The 23,023-nt window shown below is 52.2% G+C and overlaps 1 protein-coding gene across 11 annotated transcripts in view; it reads left to right on the top strand.

Moving 5' to 3' along the window:
- Dlgap4 (DLG associated protein 4) overlaps window positions 1–22,438 on the top strand; it is a 147,598-nt gene extending 125,160 nt beyond the window's left edge. For 3 of the 11 annotated variants that reach the window (XM_039104402.2, XM_039104406.2, XM_063283181.1), the window contains 6 exons: window positions 8,775–9,136; window positions 11,005–11,084; window positions 11,914–12,326; window positions 18,910–19,001; window positions 19,843–19,998; window positions 20,768–22,438. In XM_039104402.2, the coding sequence (XP_038960330.1) occupies window positions 8,775–9,136; window positions 11,005–11,084; window positions 11,914–12,326; window positions 18,910–19,001; window positions 19,843–19,998; window positions 20,768–20,986 (1,322 nt within the window). In that variant the 3' untranslated portion in view covers window positions 20,987–22,438. Of the gene's footprint in view, window positions 1–4,467; window positions 5,199–8,774; window positions 9,137–11,004; window positions 11,085–11,313; window positions 11,403–11,913; window positions 12,327–18,909; window positions 19,002–19,842; window positions 19,999–20,767 lie in introns of those variants that run through there. The other 8 variants (XM_039104408.2, XM_039104405.2, XM_039104404.2 and 5 more) reach the window with 6 other exon arrangements.
- The last annotated feature ends 585 nt before the right edge of the window (window positions 22,439–23,023 follow it).

Raw genomic sequence — 23,023 nt, forward strand, 5'->3', positions numbered from 1 at the left:
ACTCGATACACCACCTGTCACCCCAGGCACAGTGAATGAGCCTTGTTAACACCGCCTTTCTATTCTGGGATGCACTTGGTCATTCAGAATGATGCAGAGAACCCAGCCATCAAGGTGTACAGGGCCTGGCAGTGTCTGGTTTGCACACTGGCTTCAGCCTGTGACAGTTTAAGAAAAGCCTGGGTTTTGTGACCCGTCACCAAAGTTTGACTTCAGTCAGCTCTCTACAAGTGAGGTGGTTTTCTGAGCCTCTTTTCAAGTAGTACTTTGTACGTAGGACTCCTGGGAAATTAGTGGCAATTATGTCAACATATTTGACATAAACCAATATTTGACAAGCCAGGACTTACTCTGCATCAGTTTCCCCCCGCCCCCAATCTCTTAACAGGTGGGGCAGGCTGTTGCATATGCAAGGTTGGTGCTGGGCTGGAGTGCTGGCATCTGTTAGAACTGTTGCACTAGTATCTGTAGCTTGTGTTTACAGCTTGGTGCCCAATACGACAGCTATGGTTAATTACTACAGCTTGGAAACTGGACCTCTTGCTTTAGGACTGCTGCTGGTGGTGGTGATAAACATACCCTGCTTCACAGAACATTGCCTGCGAGAGTGCTCTGAGCAAACCGGGCAAACCGGGTGACGGGTTTGAGCACAGGGCGAGCGAGGGGGAAATGTTGCCCCCTTAGGTTGCTTATTGAATGCTGTGGTGGAAGTGGGTTTTGGAAGACAACTTACTTTGCTGGGGGTCCCTGGTCAAGGGCTGGGGATGAGTGAGGTGAACAGGCCAAGGATAGAGCAGGAGGTGGGAGCTCAGATAGGTGATGGGAGAGAGGAGCCCTGGGCTCTGGAAGGTGAGCTTTTTGTCTTAGGACAAAGTTTCCCTGGTGGGGGAAGGAAAGTCCCCAGGCTTCTGGAGTGGGCAGGGTGACTTCTGGGAGGGCAAGGCTGATGGGAAGGAGGGGAGGATTCGTATTCATTGTGAGCTCAGTCTACTATGGCCTTGGACTTCCCTGTGGTGCTGCCAAGCACACTGCGGCTGTTGAGATAGTGGTCTAATGTGCTGTAATGTCCTCTGACCACAGCCCAGCTCTGAGGGACTTCACAGGGGAATCTGTGGACAGCAAGGAGCCTCCCACCCTGTGAGCGGCCCTGGGAAGTTGAGGTCCCTGTCGAGAGGAGGCCACCTTCTATTTTTTTCTAGACCCCTCTCCTAGCTCCTCTTCACCACCTAACATTTTGCCCTGCTCAGCGTCTGTCCTGCTGTACTTTGCCCTGCCCTGCTCTGCTCCTTGCCAGTGGGTCTAGCCCTCCACCCAAAGTTTGTCTCCCAGAAAGTAGGCACACTCTTTTGCTCGGAAAGCATGGTTTCAAGAGTAGCTGACCCCATGAGTAGTGGAGAGCACCCCATGTCATTACCTTGGCTCCTCTCCGAGCATCGAGTATCACACCCCTTTTGTGGATGGTCAGCTGTGGCCTCTGTATGACCCTCACAGAGTGCTGTAGAATGTAGGGAGGTTCTCCTGGCTCTGGACTTTGTGTGTGCCCCTCTGTGAAATGGGACAATAGCAGACATGGCCTGTCTTATGTCTTGGTTGAGGATCCCATCAGCTGCCACACAGCAGAGGCAATGCTTACGGCTCATGGTAATTGTTGAGTCAATACCATATGAATCATAATCGCAAACCTTGACTCCTATGGGAAATATGGGCTCTTCTAAGCCTGTTGCCATAATTTCTCCCAGTCAGTACACAATCTTATTTCCACCAAAAGATTCAATATTTAAAGTTGGTTTATTAATTTCGAAGTCATGACCAAGAGCAGCGTGATTCATGCCTGACTGAAGTGTATCTAACACCTCTTCCCCCATGGACATTGGGGGGCCCTTCTGCAGCATACTTGGGATCCATTAAGCACACCTCCAGCAAACCAAGAAACTGGAGAAGCAGTAAAGAGCACAGAAGGGCACTTGCAGCCTGCACGAGAGCCAGTGTGAGAAGGCAGCGTTGCCTTTATCTGCCTTTGTTGGGAGTGTGAGTTTCAGATACTTATGTCAGAATGACTATGAAAAGCCCCCGGGGTCTGTGGCTGGAGCTGATTAAGTGTTGAGAGTGAATCCGTGAAGGCCAGCTGACAGCTGGAGCCCTTGCGAAAGCATGGTCTCAATCACCCTCGTAGCTGAGGACAGGACCAGCTTCAGACATTTTGTGGCTTTCGCCTCTGCAACCTGTTGGCTTCTGTGGACACTGAGGCCCAAAGCAGGTGCAGATACTGGAGTGCCTGGGTGGGGCTGGGTAGGTGAGACCTTTGCAGTAGAAAGGGCTCACAATGTGCCATGAGTTGGAGACTTTCTGGGGCCAGGATGGAAGGGGGGACAGGAAGTGCAGAACAGGAGGTGAACATCCAAGGAGCAGCAGAGTGTGGATGATGCAGGTGAGGGCAGCTGCAGATGGAGAAAAGACCGTTGGGAAAATGAGTTGGGGACACTCCACTATGGGCACCCTGTGATTGAAGAGCATCTCGTGTAGTGCCTTGACTCCTCCTTAACACAGTGGGTATCACCTTGGGCTGGGGAGGGTGTCGCCAGTCCTGTGTTGTTAGCTTGAGATTCCTCAAGGGAGGTGGTGCTTCCACACAGCGGCCGGCGGCCGTCAGCAGGACAGTGGCTGAAGGGCATCTGTCACTGAACCTAGATTTGCTGAATACAATTCTTCCCTCGCTTCCCTCCCCGCTTTTGAGGTGGAGACAAGGAGAGAGAAACCTGGGATGAATGGTGGCATCTGCTGTAGTACACAAAGGAGTGTGGAAGAGGGAATGAGCTCGTCAGGCCTGGCAGCACCACCAAAGGGGAATGGGGGAAGTTTGTGAGGCCAGCCCTGTCTGCCCATGTGGAGCCTGAAGCTGGGTGGTCCCTTCTACATTCTCTAAGGTTTCCTTCATGTCCGAGACTCCTGGCATCCAGTCCTTGAAATGTCTAGGCCCTTTTCTTCTATCCCCACCATGCCCCAAGAGCCAGTAACCTGAGGACAGCAATGGCCTTGGCTTCACCCAGCCCAGAAGCAAAGCACTTGTAGAAGCTCACTTCTAGGGGCACTGTGGCCCCCGGATCCTTAGGAGGTAGAGTCCCAGCCACCCCTGAGTGTCTGATTCTCTGTTTAGCTAATATGGACACTTGGGTTTTAAAAAGCGTAGTGTAGAAACGTTCATCTGATCTGATAGTAAAGAAAAATGTTGTAATGTTTTGGTTTTTCGAGAGAGTCTCTCTGTAACCCCAGCTAGTTTTGAACTTGCTGTTGTAGCAGAGGCTTTGACTGCTTCCCACGTGGTAAGTCACAGGCAGGCACCACCAAGCTGGATGAAATCTTGAAACATAAGGTAGAAATGAAATATACTAGTCACCTACTTCAAAGGAATGAGGATTTGCATGCTGCCCATCAAGTCAAGGATGCTGGCTGCATTGAGACTGTGTTGCAAATCGGCTTCTGCCTTGGCATGTGGGTCCTGCATGGCTAAGTGGCATGCAGGCAAGCATGTGACTGGGTGTACGTATGAGTCTCTGTGCTGACGTTCAGCAGACCCTCCTCTCAAGGTCTTTGAGATTAAGTACAAGGCTGAGCTGGAGCAGACAGTTACACTGAAGGAGTGCTTACATAGCCTCCTCAGGGAAAGCTAGAACTCTCAGTGATGGCCCAGGGTTAGCTGTTAGACACAAGCTGTTATAACCCCTGGTACCTATGGCATCTCCGAGGGAGGGCAGCGAGGCTGCTGTCAGTCCCACGAAAGCAGAGCTGTGCTGCTCAGTTCAGCCTCCTTAGGTCTTCAGGCCGTTTGCTTCCCTCTGAAGTGGACTTGACAAGTGGTGCCTCTCTGGCATGTAGGCTAGGCAATGGACCACCAGTGCACAAGCACCACGACTAATTAATCATGGACACTACTCAAGCCCTGAGTGCTCCAACTGATAGGCAGAGGGAAGAGACAGGGCAGAGGGGCTGATAGGACAGCAAGTCCAGGAGAGGGAAAGGTTCCATCTGGAATAGGCACACTTGTGAAAGCACTGGAACGAGTGTTGGAGGAGGCGGCTGACAGTGGGAGGAGTGGAAGCTGAAGAGAAAGGCTAGTGGGGACCAAAATGGGCCCTGAACCAGGGAGGTGCTTAGAACCTTGGATACTAATGTGTTAGGCCAAATCAGTGTGTGTGTGTGTGTGTGTGTGTGTGTGTGTGTGTGTGTGTGTGTGTGTATGTAATGTGTTAGGCCAAATCTGTGTGTGTGTGTGTGTGTGTGTGTGTGTGTGTGTGTGTGTGTAATGTGTTAGGCCAAATCTGTGTGTGTGTGTGTGTGTAATGTGTTAGGCCAAATCTGTGTGTGTGTGTGTGTGTGTGTGTGTGTGTGTGTGTGTGTGTGTGTAAAATGTGTTAGGCCAAATCAGTGGGGGGGGGGGTGTGGGTGTGGAGACCAGAGGAAGGCATCAGGTATCCTGTTCTATTTTTCCCCTTATTTCCATGAAAGTGGGGTTTCTCGCCGTGCTAAACTGCCTTCCTTTTGTTTCGTTCTTTGTGTCTCTTATTTACTGGTGTGTGCACACACATTAAAGTGCACATGTGGAGGTCTGAGACCAGCCTGTGGATTCCTGGGATTGAACTCTCAGGTATTAGCTGTAAGCACCTTTGCCAGCCGAGCCCATTGCCAGTCTGGGTGGGGCTCAATCAGTGAGTCTCTTCCATCCCTCAGCACTGATGCTAACAGGAGGGCATAGGCACACCCAGCTTTTATGGGGGTGCTGGAGATTTGAATTCAGTCTTCATGCTTACATAGCAAGTACTGTTACCCACAGAGAGAGAGGGGGTCTCCCTGGGCCCAGGCTGGCCTGGAGCTCCGTGTGAGCCAGGCTGACATAAAACGTGTGGAGTCCCTGGACCCAAACAGGTTCTGGGACGACTGGTGCGTACACTGCATGCAAACAAATGATTTTGATTTTTGGAAGTTGAAGGTTTTGGGGTAGCAATAATGAGGTTCGTTTTCTCATTCAACAGTTGTTTATTGGCAGCCTTCAGTGCTTTCCCGAGCCTGTGCCAAAACGAAGTCCCCACTACTGCCTCTGTCGAAAGTGACAAGTGAATCCTTAACAGTGGGAAAGGTGCTTTGACCAGGTTCCTAGGTGACAAGAGAAGAGGAAGTGACACTTGAACCCTCGAGGAGCTGAGGTGGGAAAGGTGGCCAATGAGGTGCTGGCAGCAGCAAAGGCCAGGACCTAGCCTCGTTCACACAAGGGTCCTGTGTCAGGTCAGGGCCCACCAGAGGCATGCCTTCCCCTAGGGAGCCCCAAATCCTCCCTGCTAGTCTTAGCCTGTATTTAGCTGTGACTTGTATTCCAGAAACAAAGAATCCAAGATAAGCTTCCTCTTCCTGTTGTCTGTCTGTTCAGCCCTTACTGCCTTTGGCCAGCCTCTCAGGCATTCATTGTCCCTCTAAGGCCAGGGTTGGGCCTCTGTCCTGGCCTCAGTGTGCTTCAACCAAACCCTGACCCTCTGCACCCCTGACAGGGAGGCTAGAATTGTCTCCTGTTATATAGACCTTGGCTATGGTAACCACCTTGTCTCCTGGGAGAAACGACATCTTTGTAACTATCATACTGACTTAGCCAGTGTCTGCAAGGACAAAGACCTTGTCTGCTTCTGAGTCGCTCCCACCCGTTAAGAGTTGGCTCCTTTCTTACCATTTTGAACAAATTAGGGCTGCCTTCATTGTGTGGATCCTCACCCTACCCGACAGAAACCTGCTTCCTTTGGGACTTGTAGGCTAGACATTCCCATTGCTGAAACCCTGTGTACGTCAGCCCTGTCTGCTGGGCTCTGGTGGGACTGGCTTGAATAATTGTCCCGTATGTTCATCTTGTTATGGAATCCCTCTCCCCATGCTGGTCACAGACTCAGTAGCTGGGGACTTACAGATCTGGTCTAGTTCCCTCTTTCTTCAATGCTAGTAAGACCATTCTGTGCTCTGGCCATGCATAGCCTGGCTTCTGTGGTATAGCCTATGTCATCATTTCCCACAAGGTGACTGGACAGAGGTTTGAACTTGAGCTTGTCTGGTTCATGCTTCCTCCTGGCTTCAGAATAGGATAACTTCACATAAGTAGAAGAGATCCAAGCAGGGATCTTGCCTTCAGTCACACTGTCCAAACTGAGAGTATGGGTGGGGCGCTTTGAATTTGCCAAGGGCTGTGTGAAAATGGTATGCTATGGCCAGATGGAAGCTCTGAATAGGCGAGGGCACTGGAAAACCCAGAAAGCAGACTCTTGCCTCTGAAGCCAGGTCTCTCTGCCTTCAGTCTAGAGCCTTCCTACCCTAGCTGTAGGATCTGGGCTTGAGAACACACCTGCCTCTGGTCTCAGGTCCCAGCAGTGGGACCTCAAACACCTGCAGCTGTGCCCGGCTAGGAGGGTCCCAAGGCCTGGGAAGCAGTGAGGAGGACTGTGCTGTCCAGCAAATGTGGTTGCCACTGAGCACTGGTAACTCTAGGCACATTCCCTAGCCTTTCTGAGCTGCATGTACCCATCTGTAAGGTGGGTATGATCAGTACACCCTCTGACAGCCCCAAAGCTGCCAAGTACAACTACACATACGACCCAGCCTGTGTAACAGGGCCTGCCCTTTCTTGTATGCTGGGGAGGACAAAGAGATCCGGAAGGTTTTTTTGCATTTGTTTGTTTGTTTTTAAATGACTTGAACCCTTCCCACCTCTCCTATAGTCTCTCTCCTAGCCCAGAGATTCGGCTGTCTGCCACATCCTCAGTGGTCTCCCTTAACTTAGTGACAAAGACTGCCTTGGGTGCGTGTGAGGAAGCCCTGTTTCCTCCAAAGACCTGAGCAGAACTGGGAAGTTTGGGAGTGGGAAGTGAGAACTCCTAGCTGGAAACCCCCAGGTCCGTCACCTCCACTGCGCAGGCTGGCCACCAGGGTTGACTGACTCAGTTGCAGGTTTATGTGCAGTGCAAGAAATTACACAGAAGGTATTCTGTATTGCCTGGGAGCCAGTTTCCCAGGAAACCTTCCACACTGCAGCATCACAGCGGGATGCTGGCAGAGACACAGACTCACTTGGATTCCCTGTTTGTATGCATGTGCTTGTGTGTGGTCAGCACTTGCAAATCTCTTCTTCCTCCTCCTCTTCTTTTTTAAAGAATTATTTATTGTATGTATATGAGTACACTGTAGCTGTCTTCAGACACACCAGAAGAGGGCATCAGATCTACAGATGGCTGTGAGCCACCATGTGGTTGTTGGGAATTGAACTCAGGACCTCTGGAAGAGCAGTCATTGCTCATAACTGCTGAGCCATCTCTCCAGCCCCGAATGCAGAGTTCCTATATGTGAATCCCTCTAGCAGTGCCATTGTCACAAAGGCACAGAGAGCTCCTTCACCACATGAGTCGGTCCCTTTTATTTTACTGCCTTCCCTGTTTATCTTCTTGCCAAGCATACCCTGGCGATTACTGATCTGTTTTCATTTCTAACAATGCAGTAATTTCAAGAATGTAATATAAACAGGCTCATTCAGTGTCTGGGGAATTGCTTTACCCGGCAGGCACAATGACCTGAGAGTCTTTCTAGTCCATCACGTGGTGGCTCCGTCCGTGTCTTCTCACTCCCTAGTAGCACTCCACAGTAGAGGTGTTCGTCCACTCAACCACTCAGCTGCTTGTTTTCAGTCTCCGGCTTTGCAAATACAGTTGCCTGAACATGCATGTTTGTTTCCGTGTGCTACCTGCCTGATTACTCTCGCTGGGTTCTGTGATAATTGCATGTTTAGTTTTATAAGAAAATGCCGATCTTTTTGCAAGGTGATCATGTGTTTCTCCACAGCCTTGTTGTTCAACTGTGTCACTTTCTCATAGCCATTCTACCAGGTTGTGTAGTGATGTTCTCCATTAGCAGATAGAGAACTTTCTTCTGTGTCCAGCCTCTGACACTGGGCCTTGTCTTGTGGACTGTCACCGAGTGGGTATGATGAGTAGATCCCGCTCTCAGGTGGGGGCTTGCTCAGGTCTCTATAGGAAGGAGAGGGCGCCCTGGACCTGGTTAAGGACTTGCTTTGCTGAGCCCTCATAGCAGAGGGTGCTTAGAGAGCAGCACAGAGAGGTTCCTGTTGAGGTGTAGCACTGCTGTGGTAACTAATCTGGTCCCGACAGTGCAGCCTGAGAAGCAAACACTAGCTGTGCTGATGTGTGTCCCACTGCACGCCACCCCAGGTGACAGAGCTACTGCAGTGCCTGGCTTCCTGAAACTCAGGCACAGAAGGAAGGGTCAGACACAGTACAGTCCCAGGCAGCAGGCTGATGTGTGGGGTCTTTGTAGGAAGAGTAAGTGGGTTGAGAATGGCAAAGAGAGTGTATTGTGTTGGCCAGATGGAACAGATTGTTCACACAGAGGATGTGAGGAGGGACAGAAGAAAAATGGTTAAGAAGCTGTAGGACCCAGAGGTCCCAGAGTGACCCTGGGAAAGCCAAGATAAGTTTTTCTGCTGTCATTGCCTCCTCCTGACATTGGTCAGGCTTTGCCACAGCCTCGTAGAGAGCATCTTTAACGAGGCTTCCCTACTAGATTGGGCCGTGCAAGATGGGTAGAGAGGACCTGGGTGCCCATGTTGGTCATGACTGTGTATGACTCTCGTTCTCTTGCTTCACGGTCCTCTAGCTGAGGTCAGGCGTGGCCTCAGCCCAGGAGCGGCCTTAAAGGGTTCGAAGCCTCACCTTCACTTTCCTCTCACCTGCCTACAGGTTCATCATGCCTAGTGGCATATAAGAAGACCCCACCACCGGTCCCTCCACGTACCACATCGAAACCGTTCATCTCAGTTACCGTTCAGAGCAGTACTGAGTCTGCTCAGGACACCTACCTGGACAGTCAAGACCACAAGAGTGAAGTGACAAGCCAGTCGGGCTTGAGTAACTCATCAGACAGCCTGGACAGCAGTACCCGGCCACCCAGTGTGACACGGGGTGGAATTACGCCAGGCCCTGAGGCTCCAGAGCCACCCCCTAAGCATGCAGCTCTGAAGAGTGAACACGGGACACTGACGAGCTCTGAGTCCCACTCCGAGGCCGTCCCCAAAAGGAAACTGTCATCAATAGGAATACAAGTAGGGGTCCCTTTTGCACTGTCTTCTGTCTACTCCGTGCACCGGCCTGCGTGTAATTACATCTAGTGGAGGCCCACTAGGTCTCCCGGGAAGAGATGTTTGTCTGTCTATTCTGGTGCATCTGCCCCAAGTGGCTAAACCAAATTCTCCTGTAGCCACACTCGTGTGTCCAGCTGCTCCTGCCGCAGGTCCATAGCTGGACATCCTCCAGTGGGTTGTCCCAGTGAATGTAGTTACACTCAGCCAGCAAGCTCCTGTACACTGTTTGCTGTCTACTGTCTGTCTGTCCACTCCATCCTTTGCCCTGCCAGACAACTCCCGGGAGGTGGGGCTGGCTTAACAGTTCTCTAATCCAAGGTCAGCTCGGTACGGAAACCATGGCCCCGCTTGGCAGCGGGAGCATCGTGGAGCATAGACGCTGACGGGCTAGAAGCCTGGGACCAGGGCCCTTGAGCCATGGGGTTTTTCAAGGGGAACTTGACCCAGAGCCCACTCAGGCCTTGGGGACAGGTAGGTCGCTTGAAGCACCAGACCCATGGCTAACTGAGAGTGTGATGGCAGATTATGCCTCCCTCATAGAAAAGGGTTCAGATAGGTAGGGCCCTGTGGCCCATGTCCTGTCTAAAAGCCAAACCCGGTGGGAATTTATATCTGAGGTGCCCAGCCTCTCCTCCACTACCCATCAGGTATCTGTCTTCTGATAGCTGAGTGAGGCAAACTTGGGCTCAGCCTCACAGTTTTCAAGAATCAGTCTAAATCCAGAAAGTTCTCTGCTATGGGCTGAACCTCCAGACTGCAGTAGGAGGCAGTGGGCGAGGCGAGGCCAGCTGTAGTGGACAGAGGTGAGGGCAGGGGGCGGGGAGGTGGAGCACTTCCAAACCGGCGAAGGGCAGAGAACCAGGCGGGTGTGGTGCAGGGCGTCAGGGCTGCCAGCATCTCCATCTCCTCTCCTCAGCAGCCAGGTGATAACAAAACACAGAATGCAGAGGGAGCAGAGCAGGAGATCCAGACAGGGCCTTGTCTGAGACGGCTCTGGTCTTCTGTCCCCCACGTACAGGAAGGAAGTTGGACAGATTCTCCTCGGCTCTCCTCAGCTGGGTTTCTTCATGAGTGCCCGGCACTTGCCCTACAGCCTGTCAGTGGGATTCTTACAGACATAGGTTCCTAACTGCCGTGTCTTAGGGAAGGCCACCTTCTTGTTGGCCAGATCAGAGCCTCTTCCCTTCCTAGAGGCCTGAGAGTTAGGCAGGACCAGCCTTGATTCCCTTACTCAGACAGGACCCTGGGAGAGGACTCTGGCTCCTAGTGTTTGCTGAGCATACCTGGGTCCACCTGCTCCGTCCCCGGAGACGTCACAGCTCCTTGGAGACGGCTGTGCTTCCTAAACTGGCTCTTGCCAAAGGAAGTGTGACTACTCCTGTCCCAAACAAAAAGTTTCCCTGACCCCTGCACTGGAATCCCAGCTCCCAAGGCTGTCACTTCATCTCACCCTGACACCCCAAGCCCCAGATCAGGTGTGAGCTCCCCCTTCCTTGTACTGGGGTCATGATGGGTGGGTTTAGCTGGCTGCCCCACGGTTGAGCCCAAGGCATGGCTGCCACCATATTGGCTCCTCTTTACAAAGCAAGTGTGACAGGTCCAGGGGCAGGATCCCATGGCATTGCTGGCTCTGGGTTTTGGGTCTGAGAATTGCTGTCTGTGGTTGGCACTGGCGACAGGTGCCACCGTTCCCCTTTCAGGCTGCACCACAGGGTTAGGGGAATGATCTTTACCTCCAGACAGCCCTCGGCTTCAACTGCACCAGATAACGGCTGTGGCTTTGTGTGTGTTCTCTCCCGTCGTCCTTTTTTCTCTCTGATCGTGTAAAGGAGAGGACTAGAAGGAGCGGTTCCCACCTCTCGGAGGACAACGGACCAAAAGCGATCGATGTGATGGCGCCCTCCTCAGAGTAGGGAAAGCCAGTCATCTCCATCCCCTCCCGCCTCCTCGCGAATGAGCAGTGCCCGGCTTAACCTGGCCCTTCTTGGGCCTACGTGCAGTGTCTGCATGCCTCGTGTCCGTTTGTCCACATGTCTGTTTGCGTCGTCCCACTAATGTGGATTTCAGCAGCAAGTGTGGTGTTTGTTTTTATTCTTGTCTTTGTCTCCGTGCCGTTGCTGTCGTTGTCCTTCAATAAGGTTGACTGCATTCAGCCAGTGCCAAAAGAGGAGCCCAGTCCCGCTACCAAATTCCAGTCCATCGGGGTTCAGGTAGAGGACGACTGGCGGTAAGTTGGACAGAGGTGTGGTGGCTGCTATTCCCCTCTCCTCTCCCTCCCTCCGCCCTCACCTCTCCTGCTCTCCCTAACCCACTTCTCCTTGCTGGATTTCTAATAACCCAAGCTGGGTGTGGGTGTGGGTGGTGGCTCAGGTGTGGGGGCTGGGCAGGGCAGGTGGGTGGACACACGAGCGCTTGCTCTGAGACCAGTCACCCCAAGGGGAGCAAGGCCGTGGCCCCCAGCACCCTGATCCTGGTGGTCTTCCTGGCCCCACTGCAGTAAACAGACAACCTTATGACCTTGTCCTTGTGTGTGGTGTGTGTGTGTGCGCGTGTGGGCATGGGCAGGCGGGCAAGGGCTGAGCAGAGAATGAGCGGGGGCTGTGGGACCCGCTTCAGGCGCATGGTGAGCAGATGATGCATCCGTTTCTCTGTCTCCCCGTGTGTCCGGGTCAGGCGGCTGCTGGTCTCTGGCCCTCTTGGTGACTCTTTCCTTCCTGTCCCCATCCTCCCCCCCACAGAAGCAGCGCCCCCTCTCACAGCATGTCCTCCCGTCGGGACACTGACTCCGATACCCAGGACGCCAATGACTCCAGTTGTAAGTCATCTGAGAGGAGTCTCCCAGACTGTACCTCACACCCCAATTCCATCAGCATTGATGCTGGCCCCCGACAGGCCCCCAAGATTGCCCAGATCAAGCGCAACCTCTCCTATGGAGACAACAGCGACCCTGCCCTGGAGGCATCTTCGCTGCCCCCACCCGACCCTTGGCTGGAGACTTCCTCCAGCTCCCCAGCAGAGCCAGCTCAGCCAGGGGCCTGCCGCAGGGATGGCTACTGGTTCCTGAAGCTCCTTCAGGCTGAAACGGAGAGGCTGGAAGGCTGGTGCTGTCAGATGGACAAGGAGACCAAAGAGAACAACCTCTCTGAAGAAGGTGGGTGTCACGAGGGCGATCCGTCCCCTGGGTGCGCTTGGAGCCTCTCAGGGAGGACCATTGACCCTGTTCTTGGGCTAATTAGTGAGCTTGCCTTTCGGTGTTCATTCTTTCCGCCTGCCTCACCCGGCCTCTGCCCAGATGAGCCTTAGGATTGCACTGCCTTTGTGCAGGCTGTGGGCTTGGTCAGACAGGAGCCCAGCTCAGCCACCTGTTTTTGATCTTATTCTGCCTGCAGAAGAACCTTGTGAGGACTGACGTGCTGGACGCGAAGCTGCCCCCTAATTATCCCTTCCCAGTTCTTTACTGCCTGTTCATTGCTCCCTAGTGCAGACATCTATCTGATCGGGCCCCAGCAGGACAGACCTGCAAACGGCAAGACAGTTTCTGCTTCGCTACCCATTTCTGTCAGTACTCTAGATACTTACTCAGAAGTTACCTCCGGCAGGGAGGCCTGCAGTGGTGCTGGCCTGGCTGGCACACAGGAGCCCTACTAGCACTACCAAACAGAAAGGGGTTGAAGAAAGGGATGAGTGGTGTGCAGGGAACCTGAGTCACAGCATGCAGCGAGAGGCAGCCTCTGGGAGCCTTCAGGCTGTCACCCTGTGCTGACCAAGTTCTACCAGAGCTCAGCTTCTCAGGTGGTTCCTCTACCCCTGAAGGTTCAGGAAGGACAGGCAGGATTGACCTGTATCCCAGATCATGTGTTCTGAGGACACCTTTGATGACTCAGGGTGTTGGTAGAGTCAGTTTTCACTGCCCTCGGGGCCTCTTCCCAGCTTTGATGTCACACCCACCTTGGGGCAGGGAACTCTTGAGGGTTCTACCCAATACACTTAATTATGACATATTAAAAAAAATCAAACCAGTGGCAGAGACCAGAAGGCACCAAGTGTCTGACAGAAGGCAGCCAGCCGGTGCTCCCGTGGCCACGCCGTTGGTCTGTTCTGTATTCACCCGCACACTTCTTTTTTTTTTTTGGTTCTTTTTTTTTGGAGCTGGGGACCGAACCCAGGGCCTTGGGCTTCCTAGGTAAGCGCTCTACCACTGAGCTAAATCCCCAGCCCCTCACCCGCACACTTCTTCAGTGCAGTGTGATTGCCTTCTCCTACTTCTCCAGAATTAAGTCACTAAGTATTGATTTCTTAGGGTTTCCTATCTTTCCTGGTTCCCTTGTCTTGCTTGGGCCTGGCCATGTCCTCTAGATGTTTCCAGCTGCAGGCTTGGTTCTTCTTCAGACACTCCCTCAGCCCTTCCCCGCCGGGCCCTTCGCCTGCTGCCGCTTGATCTTCCACTCACTTTTCTCTCTATCCTGAGAGAACTTTTTGGATACTCAGCATGTCTTTCAGACCTCACACTTTAGGTATAAAGTTGAGGTTAATAATCACATTGACGTAGATAGCTACCTCCATGTTAACATTCGAGTGACAACACAGATGAAAGTGTGGGCCGAGGTCATCTTCTCCAACCGGAAGGGCCCTGCCGTGCTCTGTGTGCTTCCCTGTGATAAGAAGTTGGAAGCCATTCTGCTTCTCTGTCCTTGGATTTTATCATGGAAAACTTGAGGATCTTTATTCTGTCTGGTGAAACTTGTTAGCAGTGTGCCTGTAACTCCAGCACTCGCGGCAGAGGCTGGGGAATCGTGGGTATCGCAGTGCAGGCTTGCCTGGGTTGCAGAGCGACACCATGTCTCACACAAAGTAAACTACTACCACTAATTTCTCCCTTATGTTTGTTCTATTTTTTTTTTTCTCTTTGAAATTCCTTTCTGGTGTTAGAGTTGCTGGGTTGATTTTTCATCTTTTCCTCTCCCACTAGAGTCTTGCTTTGTAGCCCAAACTTGAAGTCCTCCTCAGCCTACTAAGCCTGGGACTACAAGAAATCATCGTCCTATCCTTGCCTTTCCTCTTGTCTGCATAGTACACAGTACCTTATCTTTGTGTGTGTGTGTGTGTGTGTGTGTGTGTGTGTGTGTGTGTGTGTGTGTGTGTGTGAGAGAGTGTATGTGTATATGCATGCGTGTGTGCGCAAGTGTGTGTACGAGTATGTGTGTGTGAGAGTGAATGTGTGTGCGTGTGTGAGAGAGTGTGTGGTATGTGTGCATGTGTGTGTGCATGTGTGTGTGAGAGTGTGAGTGTGTCTGTGTGTGTATGTGTGTGCAGGCGTGCGTGTGTGTCTGTGTATGTGTGTGTGTGTTCCTTGAATTTTTTTTCTTTAATTTTTCAACTGCTTTAGTTACTTAGGGCCCTCCACCAAGCCATACCCTGGCCCTGAGCTTTACTGAATTATAACTCACATGCTGTAAAATTAATCCTTTTGAATTCATAATCCAGACTTGCTAGTGGTTGCCATCCAGCCCTCAGGCCACCACCAAGGTTTATCCACGTGTTCGTGCACCATGCCTCATTCCTTTTTGCTGCCAAATGATGTTCGATGTTGATGGGTGTGCCTTATTTACCCAGTCCACCTGTTGACGAGCACTCAGGTCATTTCTGTTTGCAGGCTGTTCTGACCAGTGCTGTAGTGAACAGTCATGTACAAGTCTAGCACACTCTGAGCCCATTCTTTGTGTATATACCTCAAAAAGCTCAGCTTTTTGAGAATCAGTTAAACTACTTTCCAAGGCAGCTGCACATGGGCCTTCTCCTTTCCCACCCTTCTAAGTGACTGAGAGTGCGCTGTGTATCACAGGCGCTGTCAGTACCCATGAGCCCGGAGCTGCTCCATGGTGTTTCCAGTGTAATTGCTGTACACCTTGGAGTATAACACTGCTGTCCATAAGAGTCCCAGCACATCCCCTTAAGACCCTGACTTCCCCGTGTGATGAAGGGCTGAGGTCAGAGGACAGCTTAGGCAGCATGCACGTCACCTGCCCTCTCATCAGTATACCTTGCTTATTTTACTTCCTCGCACTTCGGGGCTTGGGGTCAGGGGCCTTGCAAATATAAGTAAGGAGAAGACTGCCATGGGGCTACATTTCTCTTACCTTTTTAGTTTTTGAGTCAGAGACTCACAGAGCTCCTCTTACCTCTGTCTCAAATGCTAGGATTAAAGGCATATGCCACTGTGCTTGACCTTTTAAGTCTGGAGACCAGGTCTGTCCCAGGCAGACCTTGAACTGGTGATCCTCCTGTCTCAGCCTCTCCCTTAGCTTGGGTTGCAGGTCTGTCCCGGGCCCAACTTTGCCGAGTCTCGAAGACCGAAGTCTATAGGGTCCTCATGCTCCTGGTGGGGCCTGACGGGTTGTTCGTTAGGCTGCGTATTTGGTTTTGCTGGAATGTTGCATTTTCTCAGTGTGGCTACACATGCACGCACACATTTCTTCGTGTTTGTGTACTGTCTTAGTCTTTCACTGATTTGAGTATCCCTTTAATCCACACACGCTGGGTTGGTTCACAGAAGTGTAGTCCTTTATAGTGTGTGTACTTGAGTTTCTCCCCCCTGACCAGTTTGAATCTGGTTTTAGGATGCTTCCTGCCTCGGCAGTAGGCGCTGTTAAGAGTTTGTACTGTTGCCATCTGAGGCATCCCTAAGGAACATGCATGTTGTAAAATTTATATTAGAAGCATAGGATTTGTCTCCGTTGTTTTATGACACGGGGGTTTACTGTGTTACTAAGACTAGCCTTGAACTCAGCCTCCTAAGTGCTGTACACCACACTCTCGCACTTGGATTTGCTTTTTATATTTCTGAGGTCTGTGTGGGCACGCATGTGCCACGGGTGAGTGTGAACCAGAGGGTAATTTGCCCGAGTTCATGCTTGGGATGAAACTCAGGTCATCAGGCTTGGGGAACAGATGTCTCTACCCACCAGGCATCTCACTGGCCCCGAGGAAGGCACCGATACACACCTGTAATCCCAGAATTTTGGAGCTAGAGGTAGGCGGGGCTTAAGACCTGCCTGGGCCACACGTAAAAGCCACTCATTGTTCTTCAGACCCAGCAGCGCTGTTAACACTTGTAGTTCCTTCATTTCATTGATCTGAACGGCTCAGCTGTGTGTACCTCTCTCTGTCTGCACCACTGGTGAGCAGGGGTTTGTTTGTTTTTTTCTCCTGTTATTTAAAGCATGATATAAAGGGGGGGGGGGGCTGGTTTGATAATTAAACCCAGGGTCACATGCACAGCACCACAGGGCCATATTTGCAACCCTGAGATATTAGACACTATAAAATTCACCCCTTTATGATACATAATACATGGAGCCTTAGCTTTCTTATTCACAACATTGCCATCACTATATAATAATCAATATTCTAATCACCCCAAAAGGAAGCTCTGCCTGTTTAGCCCACACTTTAATAACAAGGTCTTAATGAATGGTCCAGGTAAGCCTTGAACTTGTGATCCTGCCTCAGTCTCCCAAGCAAGCATCACACCTATGGACTGGAGAGACACCTGATAGTTAAGAGCAGTGGCCGTTCTACCATGGGATCTGGGGTCAGTTCCTAGCACCCACATGGCAGCTTCTTGTTTTGTTGTGGGGTTTTTGTTTGCTTTGAGACAGGAACTCAATGTAACCAAGAATGTCCTTTAACTCCTGATCTTCCAGCTCTCAAGTGCTAGGATTTCTGGCACTACCACCCTACCCAGTCACTATGCAATGGGTGTTCTCCCTGTGTGCTAGACAAGCTCTCTATCACTGACTATGTCCCCAAATCCCCTGACTTCGGTTTTCTGGTAAATGTTTGCGTGTCTGGGCCCATAGCTCCTATGTTGGTTCCTCTTCATGGTTCTCGGTAAGATTCATTATTCCTCGATGAGCTCTTGTAAGGTCTTTGTGGAAGTAAAGTCAAGATATGTCCCAGGTCAGTGAGGAGATGCTTGGATCTGGCTGCAGAATAGCACTGGTAGCCATTTCAGATGTAACACAGTTGACAGTCCCCATCATTCCCCTGGCGCTCAGTCCACCGTCCTTTCTTATCTGAAATAAAAGACACATATAACAATATTTGTGCTATTTTGGAAAACTCAACCTTGCCACCTTCATTTGGGATCTACATCTGTCACTGCCTAGTGGCCTTACATCCAGCCACAGGGTCTTGGCCTTGTTTTATTGAGTGTCTTATACGGTAGCCCAGGCTGGTCTCACTGTATTCTCTGTTGCCCTTGGAACTCACTATTGTAGCCCAGGCTGGCCTTATAGGTGTGAGCTACCACACAGCTGGCTTTGAGCTTGATTGTCTAGCGTCAGTTTTCCCTTCCTGCTTTTGTGTTGCTTCCCATTGACTTCTGCTGTGACTTTCACACTGGAATCACACTGCAAGTCTATCTGCTCACACTCCCGGACTAAACGCTTCATGGTTAGGAGATTTGTTCTGAAACTTTCCTGTTTGGTTCTGTTTACGTTTTATTAAAGACTTCCATGTTAAGAAAGCTTCCCTCCTTGACCATGTGAGTCAACCAGCAAGGCTCTAGGAAGTCCTAGCTGCTCAGTCTCCCAGGCAGCGTGAACATCAGGGCACACACTGTCTGCTCCTGAAAGACTGGGACCAACCCCTTCACCCACGCAGACCCAGCAAGGTTCCTCTGACTTCTGATTCAGTCACTTGTTTTAAACACTGTTGCTCTGTACTCCCCACACCACCCCAAGGCTAGCTTCTAGCTCCCTGTTCCAGCACCTTCTACTTTTTGCTTCCTAAAAGTATTTAAAATGTTTTTTATTGGGGTTGGGGATTTAGCTCAGTGGTAGAGCGCTGGCACAAGGCCCTGGGTTCGGTCCCCAGCTCTGAAAAAAAGAAAAAAGAAAAAAGGAAAAAAATGTTTTTATTAGCGCGCGTGCGCGCGCGCGCGCGTGTGTGTGTGTGTGTGTGTGTGTGTGTGTGTGCGCGTGCGTGCGTGAGATGGGGAGGACATGGAGGTCAGAGGGCACTTGGTAGCCTGCCCTCTCCTTGTCTTACACAGGTCCCCTGAGTGACAGCTGTTCACTCACTGGGCATTCTCCACAGCCCCTCTCCGTTCCTTCTCAAGCCCATGATAATTTACATTTCTCTCCTGCTTCTGATTTACTGCCATAGCATGTCCTTAGAAACTGGGATAAGGTTCCTGATACAGCTGATAAACTCCCTGTCTTGGCCTCCCAGTGCTGGCTGGGATGAATGGTGTGAGCTCCCATACCCCCTTTCTTCTGACTCTTTAGAAGACAAGGTCTCACATAGCCCAGGCTGGCCTCAGATCTTAACCCCCTGCCTCTACCTCCAGCCCTGCCCTCTTCTGTTTGTCTTCCTTAATAATGGGTTCATGTGCAAATAAACATACTAGCTTGTGTGTTTGTGTACATAAATACATGTACACACATGTATACTTGACCTCCAATTCCCCTTCCACCCCAGCACAGCCCACATGTTGTTAACACACACGTGCGCACACACACAGACTCACACACACACACACACACACACACACACACACAGACTCTCTCACACACACACACAGACTCACACACTCGCACACACACTCGCACAGACACAGACTCTCACACACACGCACACACACACGTCCCCAGGCCCACCCTGAGCAGGTCTGTGCTGGCTGACCTCTGTCCAGCACCACCATGTGTGCTGAGCTGCTTCCTCTCTCTCAGTCTTAGGAAAAGTTCTCAGTGCTGTGGGCAGCGCCCAGCTCCTGATGTCCCAGAAATTCCAACAGTTCCGTGGCCTCTGTGAGCAGAACTTGGTGAGTGACTCCCCCTCATCAACAGGCCTTCCAGCCAGTCCCTTGGCTGCCCACCTGAGTGCAGGGAGGGAGCCCCTTGTAGCCTCTGACCTCCACGCAGAGGAGGTGCTGCCCCCTCGTGGCACTATGAAGATGGCAACATTACACACCAGTCTCCATACGGGGAGGGTTGGGGCAGTCCTCCAGATCGTTAACCCTGGTATAGAATAACTGTATGAGAGCTATGTCAGTTGGTCCTGACTTACTCATACCTTTAGTCCAGTATCCAAGAGACTCCTGCAGTGAGACCTCAGGAAACACTACTACTGTGCCAGATGGCTGTCTTCCTCCCTTGCCCATTCTGGGGCCTCCCTGCCCCTAGGCCAGGCGCAGAGACCTGGTCAGAATGTCCTGGGAGAAGCGTGCTCTCCAACCAATTGGGAGCATGCGTTCCCAAGGGTGAGCACAGTGGGAAGTGAGTCTCCAGGGCCTGTGTGAGGAAAACAGCAGAGTCTGATCACAGCCGGCCTGACTATGATGTACCTTCTTCCTACCTCACCGGGAAACACACTGGTCAAGAATGGGTCTCTTCCCTACACAGGAGGACCAAGGATTCCTTACCACAGCCCTGTGATAGCCATTCTAGCGATGGCCACAGTCATATGCAGGGCCTACTCAAGATAAAACTGGATCCCTGCCACACACACTGGCATGACCAGAGCCGGCTTCATTCACAGATCCTGGCCACAGAACAAGGAAGCGAGGCCCTACCCAGGGCCAGAGCCAGAGGCCCATGTGTGTGGTGAGGGAGATAGGCCAGGTTCCTGCATTGCTGCCCCACTGACCCCCATCTGCCCCACAGAACCCTGATGCCAACCCCCGTCCGACAGCCCAGGACCTGGCAGGGTTCTGGGACCTGCTGCAGCTGTCCATTGAGGACATCAGCATGAAGTTCGATGAGCTCTACCACCTCAAGGCCAACAGCTGGCAGCTGGTGGAGACCCCCGAGAAGAGGAAGGTGAGCATGGAGCAGTGCGGAGGGGAAGTCCAGGGACAAATTCCTGGTCGGCAGTAACGCTGCCCACATCGGTCAGTGCTGCTTGGCTCCTTCTCCATGTGTCGTCTTTGAGCTGGGGCTCACGTCCATCACCTTGCGGGGTCCATGCCTGGCACCTGTCCAGCATGCTGCTCGCTGTGTAGTGGAGGCTGTCCCTAAAGCATGATATCATGCTCTGCATGTCTAGCGGAAGGGTCACATGTGCTAGTAGAAGACGCAGAAGGGCCCTTCTAGGGCCTTGCTGTCAGGGGCACTGGGGTCTGGCCCCAGTTCCGCCTCCCTGAGGCACCTGTGCTTCTGTGAGGCTCAGGCGGCCTCCTGTAGATCAGTGAGCCCAGGGCCTGTCATGATGGTCTGAGGCCCTGGTAAGTTCTCATGCAAGGACAACATGTGAGATACGGGATAGACGCCATCAGTGGAAGTCACTGCTCTGGCTGGGAGACTCAGGCAAGGTACCTAATGGCTGAAAGCAAGGGTGGGCACAGGTGGGGTTGTCCGTCCTGTTCTAGAACGTTCTAAGCCTAAGCTTGCTTTTTGCTCCTAAATCCTTTGCTCCTCCCACTATCATTGCTTCTGTGGCTTTCAGATTCTAGTGTGTGTTGCTTGTGCCAGTCTGGCGTGGAGACTCGGGGTGGGGCATTGCCAGCTGCCTGCATAAGGAAGGGGCAGTGCCACACAAAACGTGGCACCTTTAGTTTATTTCTGTCCCCTCCTCACTGTCTCAATAAAGGAAGAGAAGAAACCACCCCCTCCAGTCCCGAAGAAGCCAGCCAAATCCAAGGCGGCAGTGAGCCGCGACAAGGCCTCAGATGCGGGGGACAAGCAGCGGCAGGAGGCCAGAAAGAGACTCCTGGCCGCCAAGCGGGCAGCATCTGTGCGGCAGAACTCGGCCACAGAGAGTGCAGACAGCATCGAGATTTATGTCCCTGAGGCCCAGACCAGGCTCTAAGGCCACAAAGGAGAAAGCACTCATTTTAAATCATTAAAAACTCAATGCAAACGGAACAGCGTTTCTCACCCTTTGGTATGGTTATTATCTCTAGAGACCCTGAGCCAACTTTCCAATTGACACGTACAAGGGCTCACAAGGTGGCTTTTCTGGGTCCCTCCAAGCTTTAGGTTATGAAGACTTGACTCAAAAAAAAAAATTCAAAAACCACAATCTAGAACCTTTTCCCTTGGGCTGCCATGGTGGACCAGACGACGACTTGGGCAGCCGTGGCCCGGCCTCCAGATTGCGGTCATTTTGCTTGCTCTGTCTGCTGAGAACTAGCTTGTTTACAAGACGACGACAGTCCAAGGCAACCTTGGGCCCCTGCCATGTCCCTCCCTTCCCTACATCCCACAGCTTTTCTGTTTCCCTGCAGAACTCACAGGGGTCACCACTCTGTGGCTTCTGGTTCACACCCTTTAGGGCTGAGGGCCCAGAGGACAGAGAGAAGGGCAGCATCCCCTCCTCCCACCCTCCCCACTAAGTGCTCACACACAGCTGGCCCACCCTCCCTCCGCTGCCGTCCGCCAGCCTGGGCAGTGTCGGGCTGGACTGGCCTCCGAGCAGATAGGAAAGTACTGGTCCTCGGGGTATGTGGGGAGCCCACGCTTACCATGCTCCAGCCTCTTCTTCAGCAAAAGAAAATGTAGGACTCCCAAGTGGCTTCCAGGGGGTTGTCTGCCCTTGGCCGCACCTTCGTCCAGTTCCCCCAGGGGCAGGTGGCGGTGTCTGTACGTATGTGTACATATGCACATAGACCTTAGAGTGTATATTTAATAAACGCCCATCTGCTCACCCAAAGCCCACCAGCGCCGCCACCGCCACCGGCTCTCGGGGTACCTGCAGGAGGCGGGTGTGTGAATAGCATATATTTTTACATGTACTATATCTAGGTGTGTGTACAAGTGTGTGTAAAAATATACCTTGTGTGTAAGCAGTCCCGTTTTTGGTTGTCCCCCTAACCTGTCAGCCCAGCCTCTTGAATTTTTTATTCTGTTGTGATTTTCATCCCAATCCTCCTCTCCTGTCCCCCACCCCCATCCCCAAGGTGTTCTGAGCCCTGAGCTGCAAAGGCCTGGGCCCACAGAGCAGGGTGGAGAGGGCAAGGATGGGTCAGGCCGCCTGGAGGGGGCCCAGTAGACAGTTTGGCGTGCCAGGGGCTGTTCTATACTGTGCATATGATTCAAGGGCAGTGGGGACATCCTCTTGTCTGGCGCATGCTGCAGGGGTCCCCTGGATGAAGCAAGGGCCTGCTCTGGGGGCCTGTTCCAGCTTGGCCGCCCCCTCTGTGACCTTGGGCAAGTCATTTGACCTCTGTGTGCCTCAACTTCCTCCTCTGTAAAATGGGGACAGTCCCTGCCCCTCCCTACCTCACAGGCATGTTGTGAGAATAAATGAGGTAACGTGTAACCAGGCCTCATTGGCATTATTGCAGTGTGGTGGGCTGGACTGGACCGGGATAAGGAGCGTGGCATCAGATGATCCCAGGAAACCCAGCTAGATCCCCCTCCCAAAAGGCAGCCTTGGGAGACAAGGTGTTCAGAGAGCATCCCTGGTCTGTGAGCCTGGGCAGTAAAGCAAGGGAGCACCTATGTGGCATTCAGCCCACCAGACATCAGAACAGCATACTTACTTCACAGGGACCACCACAGAAGAGAAGGCAGATCATTCAAAAACCTGACCTCTGTACAGGGTAGGAGGGGCCCCATGACCTGCAGCGATTGCTCCCTCAATAGCCTAGGGATCCAGTATATTAGGGAATGCGCTCTGCTGTGCCAGGAGAGGGGCATGGGCTGCCTAGGAGCTCACCAGGAAGCCAGTGTGGTGTGGATTAGACTCACTCTGACAGGGCAGGAAGTTTATGGAAGACAAGGAGGAGCTCCGTGGAGTGTCCAACCGAGGTGGAAGAGGCCTGCTACTGACTGAGACAGGAAGTGAGGAAGATGCCACCCCCAGTGGGGTCAGAACATTGTGTTTAAAAGGTCTTGGGCCAGG

This window comes from Rattus norvegicus, chromosome 3, assembly GCF_036323735.1.
Source record: "Rattus norvegicus strain BN/NHsdMcwi chromosome 3, GRCr8, whole genome shotgun sequence".
Classification (NCBI taxonomy): domain Eukaryota; kingdom Metazoa; phylum Chordata; class Mammalia; order Rodentia; family Muridae; genus Rattus; species Rattus norvegicus.